This window comes from Gordionus sp. m RMFG-2023, chromosome 2, assembly GCF_954871325.1.
Source record: "Gordionus sp. m RMFG-2023 chromosome 2, tfGorSpeb1-WG-v2, whole genome shotgun sequence".
In the NCBI taxonomy this organism is placed as follows: domain Eukaryota; kingdom Metazoa; phylum Nematomorpha; class Gordioida; order Chordodea; family Parachordodidae; genus Gordionus; species Gordionus sp. m RMFG-2023.
Window position 1 is genome coordinate 39,483,191 of NC_088776.1, and position 19,585 is coordinate 39,502,775.

Below are 19,585 nucleotides of genomic sequence, written 5' to 3' on the forward strand. Positions count from 1 at the left end.
TAGTTTTGGTAAAAATGTTAAATACGCCGAAACGACAAAGGTCTAATGATAAATTATATGAAAAATTTGATTAACTTATAATGAATGTATTTTAAATACTCTTTTACAAATTAATATTTCAACTCCCATTAAAAATACTAGTCTCCCTTCTCAATCTATGCTATGAATGGCTAATACTAATATTAAAATGCCTGATTATTATAATTAACTCATCATTAAATGTTTTATTAATTATTGTAAATATTCATTCTTATTATATGTGTATGTTATGTTCTTCACAAATAAATAGTAAAAACTGTATTTTATAAGCTATTCTGATTTAATTGGTAATGATAATTTAAAAGTATCTTGTATTTAAGATACTCTAATTAAGTAAAAGATACAAGTATCTTTTATCTTGTATCTTTTTGATATTTTGAAAAAGATACTAGTATCTGTATCTAAGATTCATTTTTTCACCAAGAATCTGTATCTGTATTTAGATTCTTTTACAAGAGGACCTGCCCAACTCTGCGTACCATAGTTAAAATCTAGTGTTTTTAAAGTTCTAACTAGTTACCTGTAACTAGCTACAATTTTGCTAAAAAATAACTGTAATTAGTTATATTTTAAAAATTGTAACTAGTAACTGTACTAGTTAAATTTTTTGAAATGTAATTGTCAAAAGTAATAGTTACTTTAAAAATTATATATGTATAAATCTAAATAATATATTTCAGTAATTAATTTTATTTTTAATATGTTTTTTAAAAAAATAATATAACTACTTATTAAAATTATAATACTATATCAATATTCGTAAAAATATATAATTAAAAGAAGAGAAATAAAATAAAATAATGTATTTAGATTTGGTCGGAGGGGTTTAATGACCCATGTAAAAGATATATATTTGGATCGACAAATTTTGATTGATATTCTTTCTCATAGGTAGAAGCCTTTTTTGGATCATCTCTGATCAAAGGTAACCTTTGCCCTATTGTTTTGAATAATTTTAGAGCTTCGGGTCAAAATGATCCATAGGTGTCTGAGACTACCAGAACAACCAAAAGATTATTAAGGTGGCTATATTTATTTGTTTTTGTATATTCAGCTTTCGTGATAGAGTTGAAATAAAAGATCTGGCAAAACCATCTACACATGTATAATTCCAAGCGAGGGGTATACCTTGGTTCCAAGGGACTAGCGTCATTCCATCAGGACTGAAGCCAGAGGGTTCCAGTGTAGAAGGAATATTTGCGGATTTCAAGATTTTATTGATAATAGAATTGATGGCATTGTGTCTGGATAATTTGCCTTTTGAAAAATGACAGTATGGGTGGGGGGGTGATGTCGTCTAAGGCTATCGATATGAGTTTCACAAGGGACACATGATCGGCTTTCATAAAACGAAGACCTACTGCTATTCTAAGTTCTTCATTGGTTAATAAACAAGCCTAAATTAAAACTAGGTATAGTTTCAAACCATTCGTAGCCAAGATGGCATATGGGTGAGGTTAGAATTATTTGATCCAGCAAAAGAGTCGTATTGTTGTCATTCTGTATACTCGGGGTTGGGTTTAAGGGGAGAAAGAGCGATGAAGATTTTCTTTGAACAGCTTTGAAGTGTAAGTATTCAACAATGCTGTATCGATGGTAAATTCCAGTCTCTTTGTCTTAAATTTGGATATGAGCGGTATGGAGAATCTTTGCTCCAGAGGTTTAATGCTGCCATATGATGTGGATTCGATAGTATCCAAGTCTCTAAGTGTGTATGGAAATTAAGCAACTGAGGATAAAAAGGCTTAAATGCTTAAGGATATGGCCACCTAGCTTTGGTGGAAGGGTAGCTTGCATACTGTAGAGTGAAGAGAATTTGATATTTAAAATGGATTCGAGAGTATTTTATAATGAACCTCAAGGTTTAATAATATTAGGGACATGAAAATTGTTGATGAACGAAAGGCATGTAAAATTTTAAGAATGAATAAAAAATATTTAAATAAATAAAAAGCCTGATGAGCAGGTAAATGTTTTAAAATATTTTTCATTCTATTGAATTTGACAAGAAATTCATCTCTGAAATGAAATATATCACTTTCACCTCCAATGGGTGAACTTAGGTAGGTAAAGCTAGTTTTGTCCACTACAATAAAATTTTCAGGTGGCAGTCCAATTCAAGAGTGTGATATAGTAATTTTAAAATAAATTTTTTTTTAAAATTTATTCATTTAAAATTTTATTTAAATGTCTGATTGTGTTCACAAAGGATATGCAACAATAATATAATTTCCCGTCCAAATAGATTTTATTTTCTTAAATTGTTACATTGCTGGGTTTCATAATTTTGTAACTGTTGTAATATTATATTTTTTTAATGTTTATTTTTAGGTTTATTGATTTTTTCTGTGTAATGTTGTTGAAAATGTTTATTATTTTATCATGTTTTTTAAAATAATATACATATTTATATATATTTTTGAATATAAAAAGATTTCGAAAATTAATTGAATAATATAAAATGATTATGAAATTTTGATGTTTTGTTCGAAAAATATTATATTTTAAAAGCTAATAAAATAAAGTTTTAACAACGACTGTGTTAATTAAATATCCATAGAAAATTAAGTTTAAATCGCTACAATTTGGTCACGATAATTTGGGGCCGTTTTTTAAAAAAAAAAAGAAACCTACAAGGTTATTCGGCATAACCAATTACTAATCACTATAACGAAAGATATAATAAAGTAAAATTTTGGAGATAAAGGTAAAATATTTTTTTAATTTTATTTTGAAATGTACTTTTGCATAACAATGATTATGACCATAATCACTCTTATATATTTGTTATCGTTAACTAAAGTAAAAATATTTTTAATAAAGATTTTAATTAATTTTTTATAATTTTATCAGTTCAATAAAACATAAAAATCGTGAATATAAAGATTATTATATAAAAATTGAAATATAAAAATTATATAAATGCCAATTAGGAAGAACCACTAGTATATGAAGTTAGAAGAAATTAAAGATTTTTTTTATTAACCAGTTTAATCGCAAACAAAGTATAAAACATTTAAATACGTGGAATGCAGTAATAATTATTTCTTTTTAATTTTAATTGTACTTATTGAATCTATGAATGGAGAAGAAATAAATTAATGAGAATATAAAAAAAAGATTAAAATGAATGAAAAAATTGATGAAATGGGAAAAATTATTGATGATATCTAAATTTATGGAAATATGGAAAGGAAATATCATTAGCGATATTAAAAAAGAAATTAATATCGTTAGATACTGAAAAAGGAAAAAATAAAATGGAGGAAAATAAATTTGAAAAATTGATATTGGAAATGGATAAAATTAAAAGAAAAATAGAAGAATAAAAAAATAAAGGGTCGAAAATAAAGCAAAATGGAATGATATAGAAAAATTAAAAATAGAAGAAAGGGGAATTAAAGAAGTAATAATAAATGAATTGGAAAAATTAAAATTGGAAATAGTAAGAAATGAAAAAGAAAAGGAAGAAATGAAAGGAAATTGAGGAAATAAGGAAGATATTGAATAAAGGTAAGAAGAAGAAATAGAAAATAAAAAGAAATGGAGAAAGTTGAAGCAAAAAAATGGAGAAGGAAATTTTTAAATGGAAGTAGAAAAAATGATAATAAAAATAAAAGAAATGGAGGAGCAAATAAAAAAAAAGAAAAGCATAATTATGAAAATAATAAAAGGGAAAATGTTTATCAAAGAGAAGATTGCAAAAATCGACAGATAATAATTGGGCCAAATAGACCATGTTTTATTTGCGGAAAATATGGTCATATAAGCAAAGATTGTAATAGAATAATGCAGAGAGCTCTACCAATTGTTTGTGGAAGATGTGGAAATACGGGTCATAACACTGAAAAATGTTATGTTTCAGCTTTTAAAATAGTAGAAAATGTACAAAAAGTAAGATCATGTTCAAATTGTGGAAGAACAGGACAAACTTCGAATAAAAGTTTCAGAAGAGAACAAACAATATCAATGCGTTTCCATCGGTTGCGTTTCCACTTGTTAAAAAGGGGTTATTGAGAGCGAATATTAAAAATGAATATAATAATGTAATACTTAAAGAAACGAAAAATGAAGGAAATAATGCTCAAGTTATAACTTGTTCTCGATGTAGAAATATTGTTCATTATGCGCGGGATTGTCCTGTAGTATGACTGTATGATAGTGAAAAAAACAACATTTGGGGTATTACAAAACCCATTAAATCAAAAGAAAGAATTAATATCAGAAAATACATTAAATTTTAAATATAAATTAAATAAATTGGGAATCAAAAGAAAGGAAGAGGTAAATAATAATGATTGGTATTAAAAATAAGGAAAATGAGCCGCTCAAATCAAACATACAAATTTATAATATACCAATTTTAGTGGGAAAAATTAATATTAATTATGATGAATGTTCGCGTGTGAAAATTAATGTAGGAAATAAAAAAATTTCTATGTTATTGGATACAGGAGCTACTATATCGGTCATGGGATGAGAAGAATTTTATAAATTATGGCCTAATAAGCAAATAATAAATGATAAAATGATAGTAAAACAGTTAAATGGAGCTAAAATTGTGGTTTTGGGAAGGGTAAATTTACCCAGTATTAATAAAAAAGAGTTATTTTTGGATCTTTGGATACTGAAAGAAGAAATTGGTGCGATTATTGGATATCAAAATTTGGGCTAGAGAATAATTCTTGAAATATGTTTCAAGTAAAAAATAAAGTTAATGAAAATATTGAAATACCAAAAATGTCCATAGAGGAGGTAGATATTAAAAACATAGAAAATAAATTGGTAAAAAATATGGTATCAGAAATATTAAAATTGAAAATTTGATAAATAATAATCAGGAAATAAGAAAAACTCATAATTCGGAATTAGATATTGTTTCAAAAACTGATGATTATAAAAATTTAGAAATAAAAAATGAAAGAAGAAATTAAATTAGAATGTAATGAACGAAATGTTAAGAATAGAGAAATCGTTTGTGTGGAATAAAGTTTAAATTATTGATAAAATTGAAAATTTGGTAGATAATATTTTGTAAATTACGGAAAATGTAAAAACAATAAGTGGAGAAACTGATCAGGGTTTTCCTGAATTGTAAATATTAAATGTGGCGAGAATATGTTACATATTAAAGAAATGGATAAAATTTTGGATTGAAAGTCGATAATGTTTCAAAAACTAATGTTGAGGATTTTAAGTTGGAAATAGACAGTAAGATATTTGAAGAATTTGAATTAGAAAATAGTTATGTAAAATGTATAAAGGATCAAATTTGGAGTAGGAAAAATTGGCATCACTAAAATTTTCGGCGAAATTTGTAAGAAAAAAAATGGAAAACGAAGATTGGGTAAAAGAAAAAGGTCACATGAAAATTTGGAAAGTTACGAAATACGTTGATAAATATAGAGGTTAAATATGAAGGAATTTTCGAGGAAAAATTAGGATGTTTGGTGGATTAAGTGGATATACGGTTAAAGGATGGATGGATACCCCAGTATTGTGCAGTTCGCAGGGTACCTTTCAAATGGAGGGCCGAAATGGAAAGTGAATTAAATAATTGGTTACGTGATGAAATTATTTGCCCTATTGGATATAGTGAATGGGCAACACCATTGGTTCCGGTGCGGAAGGACAATGGAAATATGAGATTTTGTGCGGATTTTCGTGTTACTCTGAATCCATGGGTAGTAGAAGTAAAATACCTGTTACCAAGAATTGAGGAAATTTTAGTGAATTTAAGAGGGGAAAAATATTTTTTTAAAATAGATTTTTCACGTGCATATTTACAGTTACCCATGAAAGAATCTACAAGGAAATTATTAACAATAACGACGTTTAAAGGATTATTTACTTTTTGTAGATTACCGTTTGGGTTAGGTATTTCAGCCCCAATTTTCAGCGCACTATGGCTGCAGTTTTGCAGTTCTGGAGGGAATTTTTTATTATATGGATGATGTTTTAGTTGCGGGAATAACGGTTGAACAGCACAATTATAGATTGGAGGAAGTTTTTATACGAATACGCGATAAGGGGTTGAAAGCGAGTCGTGGAAAAAGTGTCATGGGAGTGACTGAGATTACGTATTTGGGCATAAAATAAATGGGACCGAAATAAGACCCTTAGATGAGTATTGCATATATGAATAAACCGACTACGAAAAAGGAGGTACAATCATTTTTGGATATGGTGAATTATTACCATCGTTTTATAGAGGATTTTGCTAAATTGGCTGCGCCATTATATGAATTATTGAAGAAAAATGTACATTTTGAATGGAAAAATGAGCAAGAATTGGCGTTTGTGTGAAGGAACCCATTTTGATATGTTTTAATAATAATGAATTAGAAGTAATTTTAGCAGTCGACGCATCCAATAAAGGTATGGGTGGAGTATTGTTACATTTAATGGACGGAATTAAAAGGCCTGTATTGTTTTTTTCAAGAGTATTTCGGGATGTAGAAACACGATATTCTGTGATTGAGCAAGACATTAGCTGTCATTTTCGGTTTTAAAAAATGTCGAGAATATTTAATTGGTAGGAAATTTGTGGTATACAAGGATCATAAACCTTTGATTCATTTATTTAAGAAGGGCAATAGAGAATTGGTGATGTCGCCGAGACTTCAACGGTGGTTATTATTGGTGGGTAGTTTTGATTTAGAATTAAGGTATAGACAAGGAAAAGAAAATCATTTACCAGATATTTTATCGAGATTGAGAGTCGAAGAGAAACTGTCAGGTCAAGATGGGAAAGGTGAAGCGGCCTTAATTTGTACTTTAACTTGTGGTTTAAGGGGTGGTCACACCACATGGGAAGATATTCGAAATTATACGTTAAAAGATAAGGAAATGAAACTATTAAAATTGCGAATAACGGGGAAAAAACCATGGGATGTCGGTGAGGATAAATTTAAATGTATTGAAACTGAGTTAATTGTGGTAGACGGTTGCATTATGAGAGGGCATAAAGCGGTTATACCGAGTAAAGTTCTGAAAATATTCTACTCGAGACATCTAGGGGTTTCGCGAATGAAACAGTGGGGAAGGGAATATGTTTGGAATGAATGGGGAAATTGAAAAAATTGTGAAGTCTGTAACGCATGGATAAAAAGTGTTTGGCCGAAAGTAATAGAGCTTGGGAAAGAGTGCATATGGATTTTTTTGAGTGTAATGATATAATTTATTTTAAGTGTAGAAGTTTTTTTAAAGTGGATTGAATTTGAAGTGGTACATGGTTTAACTACGGGAATTGTTATAAAACATGTTAAGAAATTATGGTCTATATTTGGAATTTCGAAATGGGTGGTTTCGGATGGTGGTCCGGGGTTCGTGAGTGAAATGTTCGGGGGTTTTTGTTTGAGAAGTAATGTGCAACATATGCTGGCACCATCGTATCACCCTAGTTCTAACAGACAGGCAGAAAGGTTGGAGGCAGTTGTTAAGGGTTGTTGAGAAAGGCCAAAGAAACTTGTATAGCTCATTTATATTATAAAAATGGGGTAGGAAGAGATGGTAAATCTCCTTCGGAAAAGATATTGGGAAGGAAAACTAATACGTTTTTAGATAGGTTAAAACCTGTTTCGAGAATGTTGGGAATTGAAAATAATGTGGAGTATGAATATATAGTTGATCAAATGGTTTGGGTTAGGATGTATGGGAGTGGTAAAAAATGGGAAAAGGGGATAATTATATAAAATTTAGGTAATAAATTGTGCAAAATAGGATTGGAAGATATGACGGAAGTACATCGCCATAGAGATCAGTTAAAATGTCGAATCGAATAAACTTAGTTAATAGGTAAATACGCTGGGTTAGATTTTCTTTTTGGTCAACAATAAAATATATATATGAGATTATTGAAATTGAATATAAAATAAATATATATGGGATTATTGAAATTGAATAAATATGTTTGTTTTCGGGGTTATTTTGCAAATGTAAGTGGTTCTCATAATAAACTGAAATTGAATTAATATGTATATTTTCGGGGTTATTTTGCAAATGTAAGTGGTATTCATAGTAAACTACTTTGAATTTATTCGATAAACTGCTTAAAGTTTATTATTAAAATTAATTGTTTAAAATATACGAGGGAATGTAAAAAGGAATTCATTAATAAAAAGTAATGTAATATGTGGGTTGTTTAAAAGAAATAGATAAAATTTAGTTTACATGTTAAATTTAATGATTAAAAAATAATAGAAGGTTATACAAAAAAAAGGGGGGGGGGAGTATGTTGTAGAGGGAAATATATTTTTGGAATTGAGGTTAGTTTAAATGTTAAGTTTTAAAATAAATGATTTCACGCATAAATCAAAGGAAATTCAAATAGAAATATTTTTTGGATTCAGGTTAAGTTTGATTTAAAAGAAAGAATATAGTAAAAATATAAATCAAGAAATAGGGTATTCATTAATTGGGGTATAGAAGTAAATTTATTTGATGCGATTTTATGTAAAGGAATTGAAAAGAGGTTAGAAATAATTTTATTTAAAGGAGGTTAAAAATAATTTTTTTTTTGGGTAATTAATTTATTGTGGTATAAAAATTCATTTATTATTAAAAAAAAATTAAATAATTTTATTTGCGGAAAATTTTGGGTTTAAAATAAAATAATTTTATTTGCGGGAAATTTTGGTTTAAAGTAAATAATTTGATTTGAAAAAAGTTTTGGTTTAAAATAAATTTTTTTTAAAAAAAATAAAAATTATTATGACTTTCTATATTCGCACATCACAGACCATGATTCAAGCAAATCAGTCTAATCTAGGTAGTCCATTAGCTGATTCCTGGTTAGATAACTGGTTAATACAAAACGAAACCCGATTAGACCCAAACCACAACTTTCGATAAATAGAAGAGGAGCTCCATGCACATAAAGGAATTGAAAATAGCATGATCACGAACACTGTATGTCCGGATAACATAAAAGATGAATAATGCAATATAAAGATAACAGCTAATTTATGACTGCTACTACAAAGAGCGTGGAAAAAGAGGACAGCAACGTGATAATCGACCTTTAGGTAAACTGTGACAATGCGACGGCTATCATTGAAGATCAGAAAAGGGTGAATGGAACGATGCAAATAGAATAAACATAAAAACAATTCTTGAAATGTGAGTTATTTATTGAATTTTTATACACTGATTGTTTTTTTAAATAATTACTAGAAAAATGTATCATTTTTCCCCGGGTTTTTGTTCCTAACGAAAGGGGGCGTGTTGTATTATTATATTTTTTTTATGTTTATTTTTCGGTTTATTAATTTTTTATGTATTATGTTGTTGAAAATGTTTATTATTTTATCATGTTTTTAAAAAAAATATACAATTTATATATATTTTTGAATATAAAAAGATTTCGAAAATTAATTAAATTATATAAAATGATTATGAAATTTTGATGTTTTGTTCGAAAAATATTATATTTTAAAAGCTAATAAAATAAAGTTTTAACAACGACTGTGTTAATTAAATATCCATAGAAATTTCAGTGTGATTTGGTCACGACAGTAACCAAATTCAATTAATAAACCTATTTTTAATAATATATTTCTTTACATATTTAGCACAATATATTTCTTTACATATTTAGCATAATATATTCCATTTTTTTGCCCTCAAGTTGCTCGTAATATTTATGGAATTTCATATAAATGTATTTTTTTTTAAATTTTACTAAATTAGATCATAGAACTTAGTATAAAGAAAGACAAAGACTTAAATTATTTTAGAATTAAATAATTTTTTTGAATAAACTACTAAATTAGTAATCATTATTTACTAATAAGAAAATTTTTTAGGCCAGGTCCGGATTTTTTAAAAATATATTATATTTATTTTTAATTTTTATAGCTAATAATGGCGATTTCAAAAATTTGGCTTTAAAATAACGGCCTGACCCGGATATTTTTTTAAAAAAATTTTTAGGCCCGCCCTGAGTATATTTAAAAAAAATTAAAATACATCCCGGCCTGTGTTCCCTGGCCGGGCCTGCAGGTCTCTAATAAATATATTCTATTTTCCGATATTTTTTTCGGTATAATCATTTTTTTATATAAATAAATTGTATATTATTCCAATTTTTTTATATTAAATAAATGTGTTCAGTAAATAAATGCGTTTATGAATTATGTATAAAGTAAATTATTATGTAACTAGTTACTTTTGAAATATAACATAACTAATAACTAGTTACTTACTATAACTAGTTATATTTTTACCAATGTAACTAGTAACTAATTATATTTCAAAATAACTTTTAACAACACTAGTAAAATCTAATTCATCATATTTTGCGTATTTTCCAATAAAGAAGTAAATGGGTTTAAAGATGTACATACAAAATAGTTTATTTTTAAACTATATTTACCAAACCTGACTAGTATAGTATTATAATAGTAAGTTATTAAATTTATTGTCTAAAAAGATTAGTTGAGTAACGGCTAAATGGCTCAATCTAGATGCGTGTGTCGAAGAAAATCAGATATGAGGCGCAAGTTATTATTTCGGCTTCTTCTTAGCTATATTTTTTTTAAAATAACCCAAGGCTGAGATGATAGTTTTCGGGTAAAAGCGATGTTTAACCATTTTTTTAATCGAAAAAAGAGCAATCACCTATATTTAGTAATTAGTAACTATTTTCACGTTTCACAATATTTTGGCACTAATCAAACACCATTATTCATATAATTTTATAACATTTTATTAAATTTAATATTTTTGTAATAATCATTCTATCACTATTTATTTGATATTGAGTAAAATTTTCTGATGTAATAAATTTTACGAAATATAATAAAATGTTAACCCGTCGTGGATATAAACATCAAATAAATAAATTATTTTAATAAATATAAATTTCTTTGCATCTATTTTTAAAAATAAAATATATTATATGATTGAGTAGAAGAAATTGCGTATGAATTTTGCCAGGTGAAAAATTGTTTTTTTAATCATAAATTAACAAAGCGAGATTTTTTCATATATAAAAGGTATAAGTCATATGTTATAAATAGAATGATTTTTCTGGTCATAAATAACGAGCTGGTTTAGAATAAGTCATCGAGTTAATATAATATAGTTTTCAGATAAAAAATGATAAATTTTTATAATAATTTTATAATGTTTATCAACCGAATAAGATATTTGATTTTATTCAAACTTTCAAAAAATGGGTTTATCTAAGAATAAAATGTAATGACGCTTTGTTGGTTTCCTCTCAAAAAGAGAAAAGGGGGCATATTTTTGGAAATGATCTCTAACCAAGCCATATACATAGAAGATGAGATGCTTCCCTTTCTTGGCATGGGTAGAGTCCTTTGTAAAAATATTAATAATAACGTATTAACAACATTTAATATATATAAAAAGGATCAATTTCGCCCCCAGACCCCATTTTAAGTAAAGAAAGAAAGAATAGAAGATATAATCAATATTTTAGTGGATGATAGTAAGTTTTTAAGCTTAATTGTCTAAAATCTATTTTACTTTGATTTAAAATTTTCATGATAACAAATAAAATATAAACTGTTAAGATCTTTCATTTTTATCCCTTTCTTAAGAAAATATCTATAAAAAAACAACTAATTTAAAGAATTACATGACAACGAGATTGGAACCGAGCGAATAATTAGTTAACATTTCGTGTAGCCTTATCTGTCGGTGGGTCTTGTTAAGCAATGAACAGTATTCCGCATCAGTTATCATTCCGGGAGAGTAATTTTTATCATTCTCATCCTTAACTCTGTACTTCTCTATGATGGACTCAAAATCTTGAATACTATTTTTTTAACGGGATTTTCATTTTTGGGATTAAAATTTAATATTATGTCATGTTGAATTACCGATTTTATAAAAAAAATTAGCAAATTGATTAAGCTTTACAGTTTTTATTTATCCTTGAATTTGAACATTTTATAAATAATCATTTGACAACGATTAATAATTAATAATAACAAAGATAATAAATATTAAATATAAAATAAAAACTTATTTCCTTTTAAAAAAATTATATGAAATGTATAAGGCTAACCTTGATGGGTAAGGCATTTTCTGTATGTCTGATAATATAATGAGATCGGAATAATCTATCCTAAATTTCTGGAGTAACGTGGCAAAGCTATTTGACGCGTATAAACATTTAAAAGTATCAAAAAGGTTAATTTAATATCAAATTATGTTTTTAATTATAAGCCTTTAATATGATGAATAATTCTGAATATCTTTTGATGTAATAAATTGGATTCCAAAAATCACTATCCTATAAAATAAAAGTGAATTTAGACTTATAAAAAATGAGACCCAATATAATGCTCAAGAGACGAAATATTTGTAAAATACTGATGTGATGAAGCTTTGTAATTATGAATTTTGAAAAATTAATATAAATTTATAATTTGAATGAAGAAAAAACTTTGTGTGCACGATTTCTTGCTCTTCCTTGGTATTGCATAACGCAAAAAATCTAATTTTGCATTGTTCCCAATGACGTCTGTTAGCCAATATATAAGGAAGTAAGATAGTTAATCCTTGTTTTTTCAAAAAAATAAATATATTTATAATAGAGAGCCTTACATTATTTCGCTCAGGATAAAAATTAAAACCCTCAGAATTGTTTTTTAGTAATTACTCAGAAATAAAAAATATAGTAAATCTGATTTTATTTTCATATTTAATTTTTAAAAATATTTTTTTTTCTATTTTAAATGTTATTTTCTTTTTAAGTGCGGTTTAACCTAAATTTTATATTTTGGCTAGAATTCCCTCCTCAATTGTATATTCCTTTTTAATTGATTTGATATTTAATCGAAAAATGTAGTTACATACATTAAATTATAATACTATGATTTTACCTAAAAAATATTATTATTTTAAGACTTACTTAATATACTGTACCAATATCTATTAAACAAAAATCATTATATTATAGTGCTGTTAACATTTCTAAAAAAATAAAGCGTTCGCGTTCATTGATAAAAATCGAACGCGTTCACGTTCAAAATTTTATAAGATTTTTTAATATAATATTTTTTAACAATATATTAACCATGTTAAAAAATAATATATTTAATTTTGATAATCTAATATATATAATCTCCATAATCACATGATGATCGTTTTCGTATCTCCGTATTTAAAATTTAAGGAGACTATATAGCAGAGACCTGCAGGCCCGGCCCTAAGCCCGGGCAGGGCCTTATTTTAAAATTTTTAAATATACTCGGGCCGGGCCTAAAAAATTTTTTTTTAAACATATTCGGGCCGGGCCTAAAAAATTTTTTTAAAAATATATCCGGGCCGGGCCTAAGATTGTTAAACCTGGGCCGGGCCGGGTATTAATATTTTTTATAAAAATTTTTACATTATGAGTTAATGGTTGTAAGATTATATTATATTATAGTTATGATTAATATAATATTGGGTGATGGTTAACACTACCTAACAACCCACAGATCGATCTAATTATTAATTTCTTGCAAATTTATTTAAAGTATTAATATATTTTTTTTTATAATTCATATCTAAATTTTTACAACATATTTTACCAAAACAATCAAATAAAGGAATTAAATAAGCCCCAATATTCATGTATTATTAATATATTTTTTTATAATTCATATCTAAATTTTTAGAATATATTTTACCAAAACAATCAAATAAAGGATCACTTCTTAAAGTTTGTAATACCCTTCAAAGCGAAAAGGAGAAATAAAATTGATTTTACTTAATATAAAGCATTTTTTAATTGAAAAATTTGTTTTACACAAGTATCATTTTATTTCTCTTTTTCTCTGTCCCAAATTCAAGCAATTACGTATGTAGTCAGGGAAAGATCGCAAAATGACGGAAAACTATATAAAAGATTATATTAAATTACAAGAGGCTCAGGAAGTAAATGAAATACCATCGACCAGTCAAATTACGACTGTTGTTAAACAAACTAAATCGTTTTATGACAAATGGGGCGATGGTAATTCTGGTAATATGTCAATACCCGATGATGAATATTATAATTACATAAATAATAGATAAAACATTTAAGGTGGATAATTTGTTAGAGGGGTGGGCGGCTCATCAAAGCGAATTTCCAATTTTAGCAAAATTGGCAATTCCTGCTTTAAGTGCAAGCTGTGAGCGGAATTTTTCCATTACTGGGAGAATTCTTGAAGAAAGAAGAAGTAATCTTCAACCTGAAAAGGTAGATATGCTTCTCTTTCTTCATGATAATTTGTAAATTTTTAATATCTTTCTTGAGTATAGGGTTTCGTCAATCATGCTGGTTTTTTACTTTGCAAACTGTCAAATATTTATTGCATTTATTATATTTACCTTGAGTCATGAAAGTTTTTAATCCAACATTTTTCATTATTTTTTTTACAATATTATATAATACAATTATCTTCTTTTGTTAAAAATTTATATTATAAAATAAATTATATTAATATTGTGCAATTAGATTATATTTTCAAAATACTATTTATTATACATGCATTTTTTTAAATAGCGATTTATTTTTATTTTATAAATTAAATAGTAAATTAAATACAATATATTATATTCTCAAAATATTTTCCATTTTTATAAATTAAATATTAGTTTTATTTTTTTTAAATGTAATAAAAAGTATAGTATATGACAAATATTATTACCATTTTTATGAATATTAGTTTTATTTTTATAAATGCAATATAAAATATAGTATATACTCAAAATATCCATTTTTATAAATAACAATTTTATAATTTTTATAAATTCAATATAATATTCTCAAAATATTAGCTTTTTACATGTATTTTTTAAATAATAAGCGATAATACTCGCTGAAAAATATGGTAAAATACCTCATAGGTGAATTTTTGTATATACCAGGTCGAATATAATTTTAAAAAATTCCGAGCCGGGCCTGAAATTTTTAAATCCGGGCCGGGCCGTAAAAATTTTTTTAAAAAATATCCGGGCCGGGCCTTAAATTTTTAAATCCGGGCCGGGCCGGGCCTAAAAAATTTAAAACCGGGCGTGCAAATGGTACCTCTGCAGGTCTCTGCTATATAGTGTAATGTTAATTTTTTTTTGCCATCCTCGGGATTCGAACTTGCGACTTCACGATTGGAAAGGCAAACGTTCTTTCAATGCAGCACTCCTCAACTTTTTATTTTACGATAATAATAAATATATATTTTTTTTGCCATCCCCGGGATTCGAACTTGCAACTTCACGATTGGTAGGCAAACGTTCTTTCAACGCAGCTCCCCTTAACTTTTTATTTTAAGATAATTCTTCATATATATTTAATTTAAATTAACAATTTTATGCACAAATTTCAACATAATTAATTATATAGATGTTGAAGGGTAATTATTTAGTTTGTGTGTATGGTATTAAATATACTTTATTAATAAATTTTATATAAATATTAAAATTTAAGAATAAGATAGGTAAAATTGTCCAATGTATACTGTGAGCATGTATTAGAAATATCAAATTAAAAATGTGATGGAAATCATATTGAATAAAATTTAAAATAGAGGTGCTAAGATTTTTGAATTTTAAATATGTATAGATTGGTCTGAATTTTTTTTTGCAGACAGCCAGAACTGATCAAAACCATGTGTTGAAGGGTAATTATTTAGTTTGTGTGTATGGTATTAAATATACTTTATTAATAAATTTTATATAAATATTAAAATTTAAGAGTTAAAGAGATAAAATTGTTCAATGTATACTGTGAGCATGAATTAGAAATATCAAAATTTAAAAATGTGATGGAAATCATATTGAATAAAATTTAAAATAGAGGTGCTAAGATTTTTGAATTTTAAATATGGGTTATAGATTGGTCTGAAATTTTTTTGCAGACAGCCAGAACTGATCAAAAAACCATGTGTTGAAGGGTAATTATTTAGTTGGTGTGTATGGAATTAAATATACTTTATTAATAAATTTTATATATATTAAAATTTAAGAGTAAAAGAGGTAAAATTGTTGCAATGTGTACTGTGAGCATGTATTGGAAATATCAAAATTTAAAATGGTTTGTTTAAAATTTAAATTAGGATGAACATATTTTCAGAATGGCACTTTAATATGTATTCATGAATTTCATATAGATACCAGCTCACCAGTAGAATCATAGGTAAATCAGAAATTTACCCTTCATTTGATTATAATTTTGAAATTAGACAGATTTAATTCTTATAAGCCCCTTACATCAGACCAGTGGCGTAGCTATGAATTTTCCTTAGAGGGGGTCCATACATATATAAGACTGGGAAGCTTCGTCCCCCAGACAACCTTTAATGGGCCTTCGGAAAAATCATAACAATACCTTCGATATTATATAATAAATATAGTTAATGCATCAATAATATATTATTATAATTTAGTAGATTATCTCAATGATTTTATAATAATACTATCCAGAATAATTTCAATAGTAATATATTATCCTTCCACGAACATCAAAAATAGAAATATATAAATATTTATTTGCTGCTGTAAAGTAACTTTTAAGTCTTTTGAACGTATAATCTAAAAAAAAAATTTTGCTCTGGGAGGGGTCCAAACCCGAAAACCACCCCCGTAGCTACGCCACTGCATCAGACCTATTTTTCTGGATCAAATAAATTATTTGGGATTTCCTGGGCTTGGGAAATATTTTTCACCATTAATATGGACTTGGACCTAGCTTGAGAAACATTTTTCATAATTATTATAGTCTAAGATTCCTGTGAATTTTTTAATTTTAAATATGGACTAGAAATTGGCCTGAAAATTTCTTTCGAAGACATGGCAAGGCCTGATCAAAAACCAAGGCCCATGCAAATTTCATATTCTGATTGTATTTTTAAATGCATTGTGACTTTTTATATATTTTATTTCAGTCCTCAACTATCAAAATTATTATGGTCTTTTGCGGGTTTAAGAAAACCAAGTGCGAGGACCTGGCTTGGGATTTTTATAAATATTAGGCATAGGTGTAATATTTAACACAGAATATTTATATGGCCCTCAGGTAAAATCTAATTTAAATATATTTTTATTCAAAAAAATAGTATTCACTCTTAGTCTTAATGGATTGGCCTTGGTTGGAGTGAGCTAGGTTAAAATAGACTAAAAAATAGATATGGTTTTTAGAGATCTACCTATCTCCAGGCTTGGAAAATTACTATCGGTTAGCCAGGTTTGAGAAATTTTTTTTATAAAATTATTATGGGTTGGGCTGGGCTTGGAAAATATTTTTATAAATTATATTGGGCTGAGCTTGGGGAAAATTTTTCAAAATTATTATAAGCTTGGACGCTTGAGAATTTTTTTATTATTAATTATAGATCAGACATTGACCCAAAACAAATTTTTTTGCAGGCCTGGGCTTGACCTGATCAAAAAACCAAGGCCCATGAAAATCTGAATTTTGATTGTATTTTTAAATTCATTATGATTATTTTAATATTTTATTTCAGTTCTCAACTACCAAAATTATTATGATCTTTCATTGGGCTTGGAAGAATTTTCATAATTAATATGGCTTTTGACTTTGCCTGGAAATTTTTTTTAATATTAAATATTGGGTATAAGTAATCAGTAATATTTAACAAATAATATTGGTATTATCAAGTAAATGCTTTAAATTTATTTTTACTCAAACCATAGCACTTAGTTTTAATGGATTATATCTGGCCTGAAGGGATGAGGGGGTAAGAAGAATAAAAATTGGATATTATTTTCAAATAACAGGTAACATGTATAAAAGTAAGAAGAAAATTTTCATTTCCCGTCATTTTTGACGGGATATTTACTAGTATAATTATAAATACAATATAATATAGCGAATAAAAAGATATTTTTATTTATAATTTTTTTTTTATTAATTAATAACAATTGTTTTTCAAAATTTTCATCTGACAGACATGAACGCTTGGAGGTTAATACGGCATTAGATATAATAAAAACGCGCTCTACAAGAGCAGATGAGGGGATTGCGGTATTATACTTAATAAACAACTCCTTTAACGTGGGGAATTTATTAAAAATATTTATTGTTTTATTCTTTGCTTCAAAAAATTGTGTTAAGTTATCCTCCTCATTACTTCCTCGTCAAAAAATTATATATCTCAATATTAACAGTTCTTGCATTATCATTTCTAATATTTTCAATTCATTTTTTTCAATAACGCTATAAGTTTATTTTTTATAGGTTCGTTCTGTAAAAGTTTTATCCATGGCCAATGAAGCGTGAATAGATGTATAATTGTAGAAAGAACATAGATATTCATATATATATATGTTCAAATCTTTAAAAAAAATAAAATATGTGTAATTAATTTGATAGTGATAGGTTTAATACCTTTTATTAATCCCATTTAATAGTGCGTCTATCAATGGTTGACCATATTTTAGGACACTATTTTTTTTTTAATTTTAAAATAACTATCATTATTGTTTGGGTCAAATAACCCAAAATGCATTTTTTCTTCAAATTTAATGATTTTACTTAGTTATAATATAAAAAATAAGATAATTAATATTACAATCAAATGTTTTAAATTGGAACTAGAAGATTTTGAAACTGATATAATACTTTTTGGGCACATTTTACATTTGGTAAATATTGAATTAGTTCCTTCAATATAGGATGTTACTGTAAAATATTTATCATATTTGGGCCATGGTAATGTTAATTTATCTGATTTTGAATTTTCAGAATCTGATGATTATGATGAAATATTAATATCCATGCTTATGCTAGTCAAATTAAAATATAATCAATATATTTAAATTAATAAACTATAATAATAACGTGAAAAAATTGAAATGTGAAAAAGGAAAAACAGTTATAAATAAAAAACGTTTTTAAAATTGAACGAACGTTAATTTCGAACGCGTTCGTCATAAAAATGGAACGCGTTTACCTTCAAAGTTCGTCAAAAATAAAAGGAACGCCGTACAACATTTTTTTCAAAAATACGAACTTTGTTCACGAACTGTTTATATTATAATTACTATCTAGCATTATAAAATATATTGTGTAAATTAATTTATTCCATTTACTAAACAAGTTCGTATTCCATCATAATACAAATTTAAGTTGGGCAATAAAATATATAAACCCATGCCGATTTTTATTTTATTATATCAATTAACTAGTTTATTTAAGAATCGAATGATAGATTATTTAATATTCATCCTATCAATTTTCCTTTAAAATCTTTTATAAATTATAGCCAACATTATGCAGGATGTTATTTCAGGATATGGCTTAAAAATGAGAATTTTTAATTTTTTTCCTATTAAAAGATCATGAAAAATAGACGAGAGGAAGATATATGTGTTTGAAAAAGGACACTGATTAAAGTTATATATTATGGTGCAATGTGTTCAAATTAAAAAATAATTTTATTCCTCATTTTAGCTTTATTAAATTAGTTACGAATTTGTTCAGAAAATTTGGATAATTAAATCATATTATGAAATGTTTGTGCACAGAATACTTTACCAAAAATCAGTAATCTATTTTGTAACCTTTCAAAATCATATTTTATTT

At 26.5% G+C, this 19,585-nt stretch overlaps 1 protein-coding gene across 1 annotated transcript in view; it reads right to left on the bottom strand.

Moving 5' to 3' along the window:
• Nucleotides 1-10,856: 10,856 nt before the first annotated feature.
• The window catches only part of LOC135923607 (solute carrier family 12 member 1-like), a 47,480-nt gene continuing 38,751 nt past the window's right edge, over nt 10,857-19,585 (bottom strand). Inside the window, exons 20-23 of the mRNA XM_065458452.1 lie at nt 12,458-12,572; nt 12,077-12,163; nt 11,645-11,824; nt 10,857-11,361 (exon numbers count right to left, since the gene is read on the bottom strand). Of these exons, the coding sequence (XP_065314524.1) occupies nt 11,226-11,361; nt 11,645-11,824; nt 12,077-12,163; nt 12,458-12,572 (518 nt within the window). The 3' untranslated portion in view covers nt 10,857-11,225. The remainder of the gene's footprint in view (nt 11,362-11,644; nt 11,825-12,076; nt 12,164-12,457; nt 12,573-19,585) is intronic.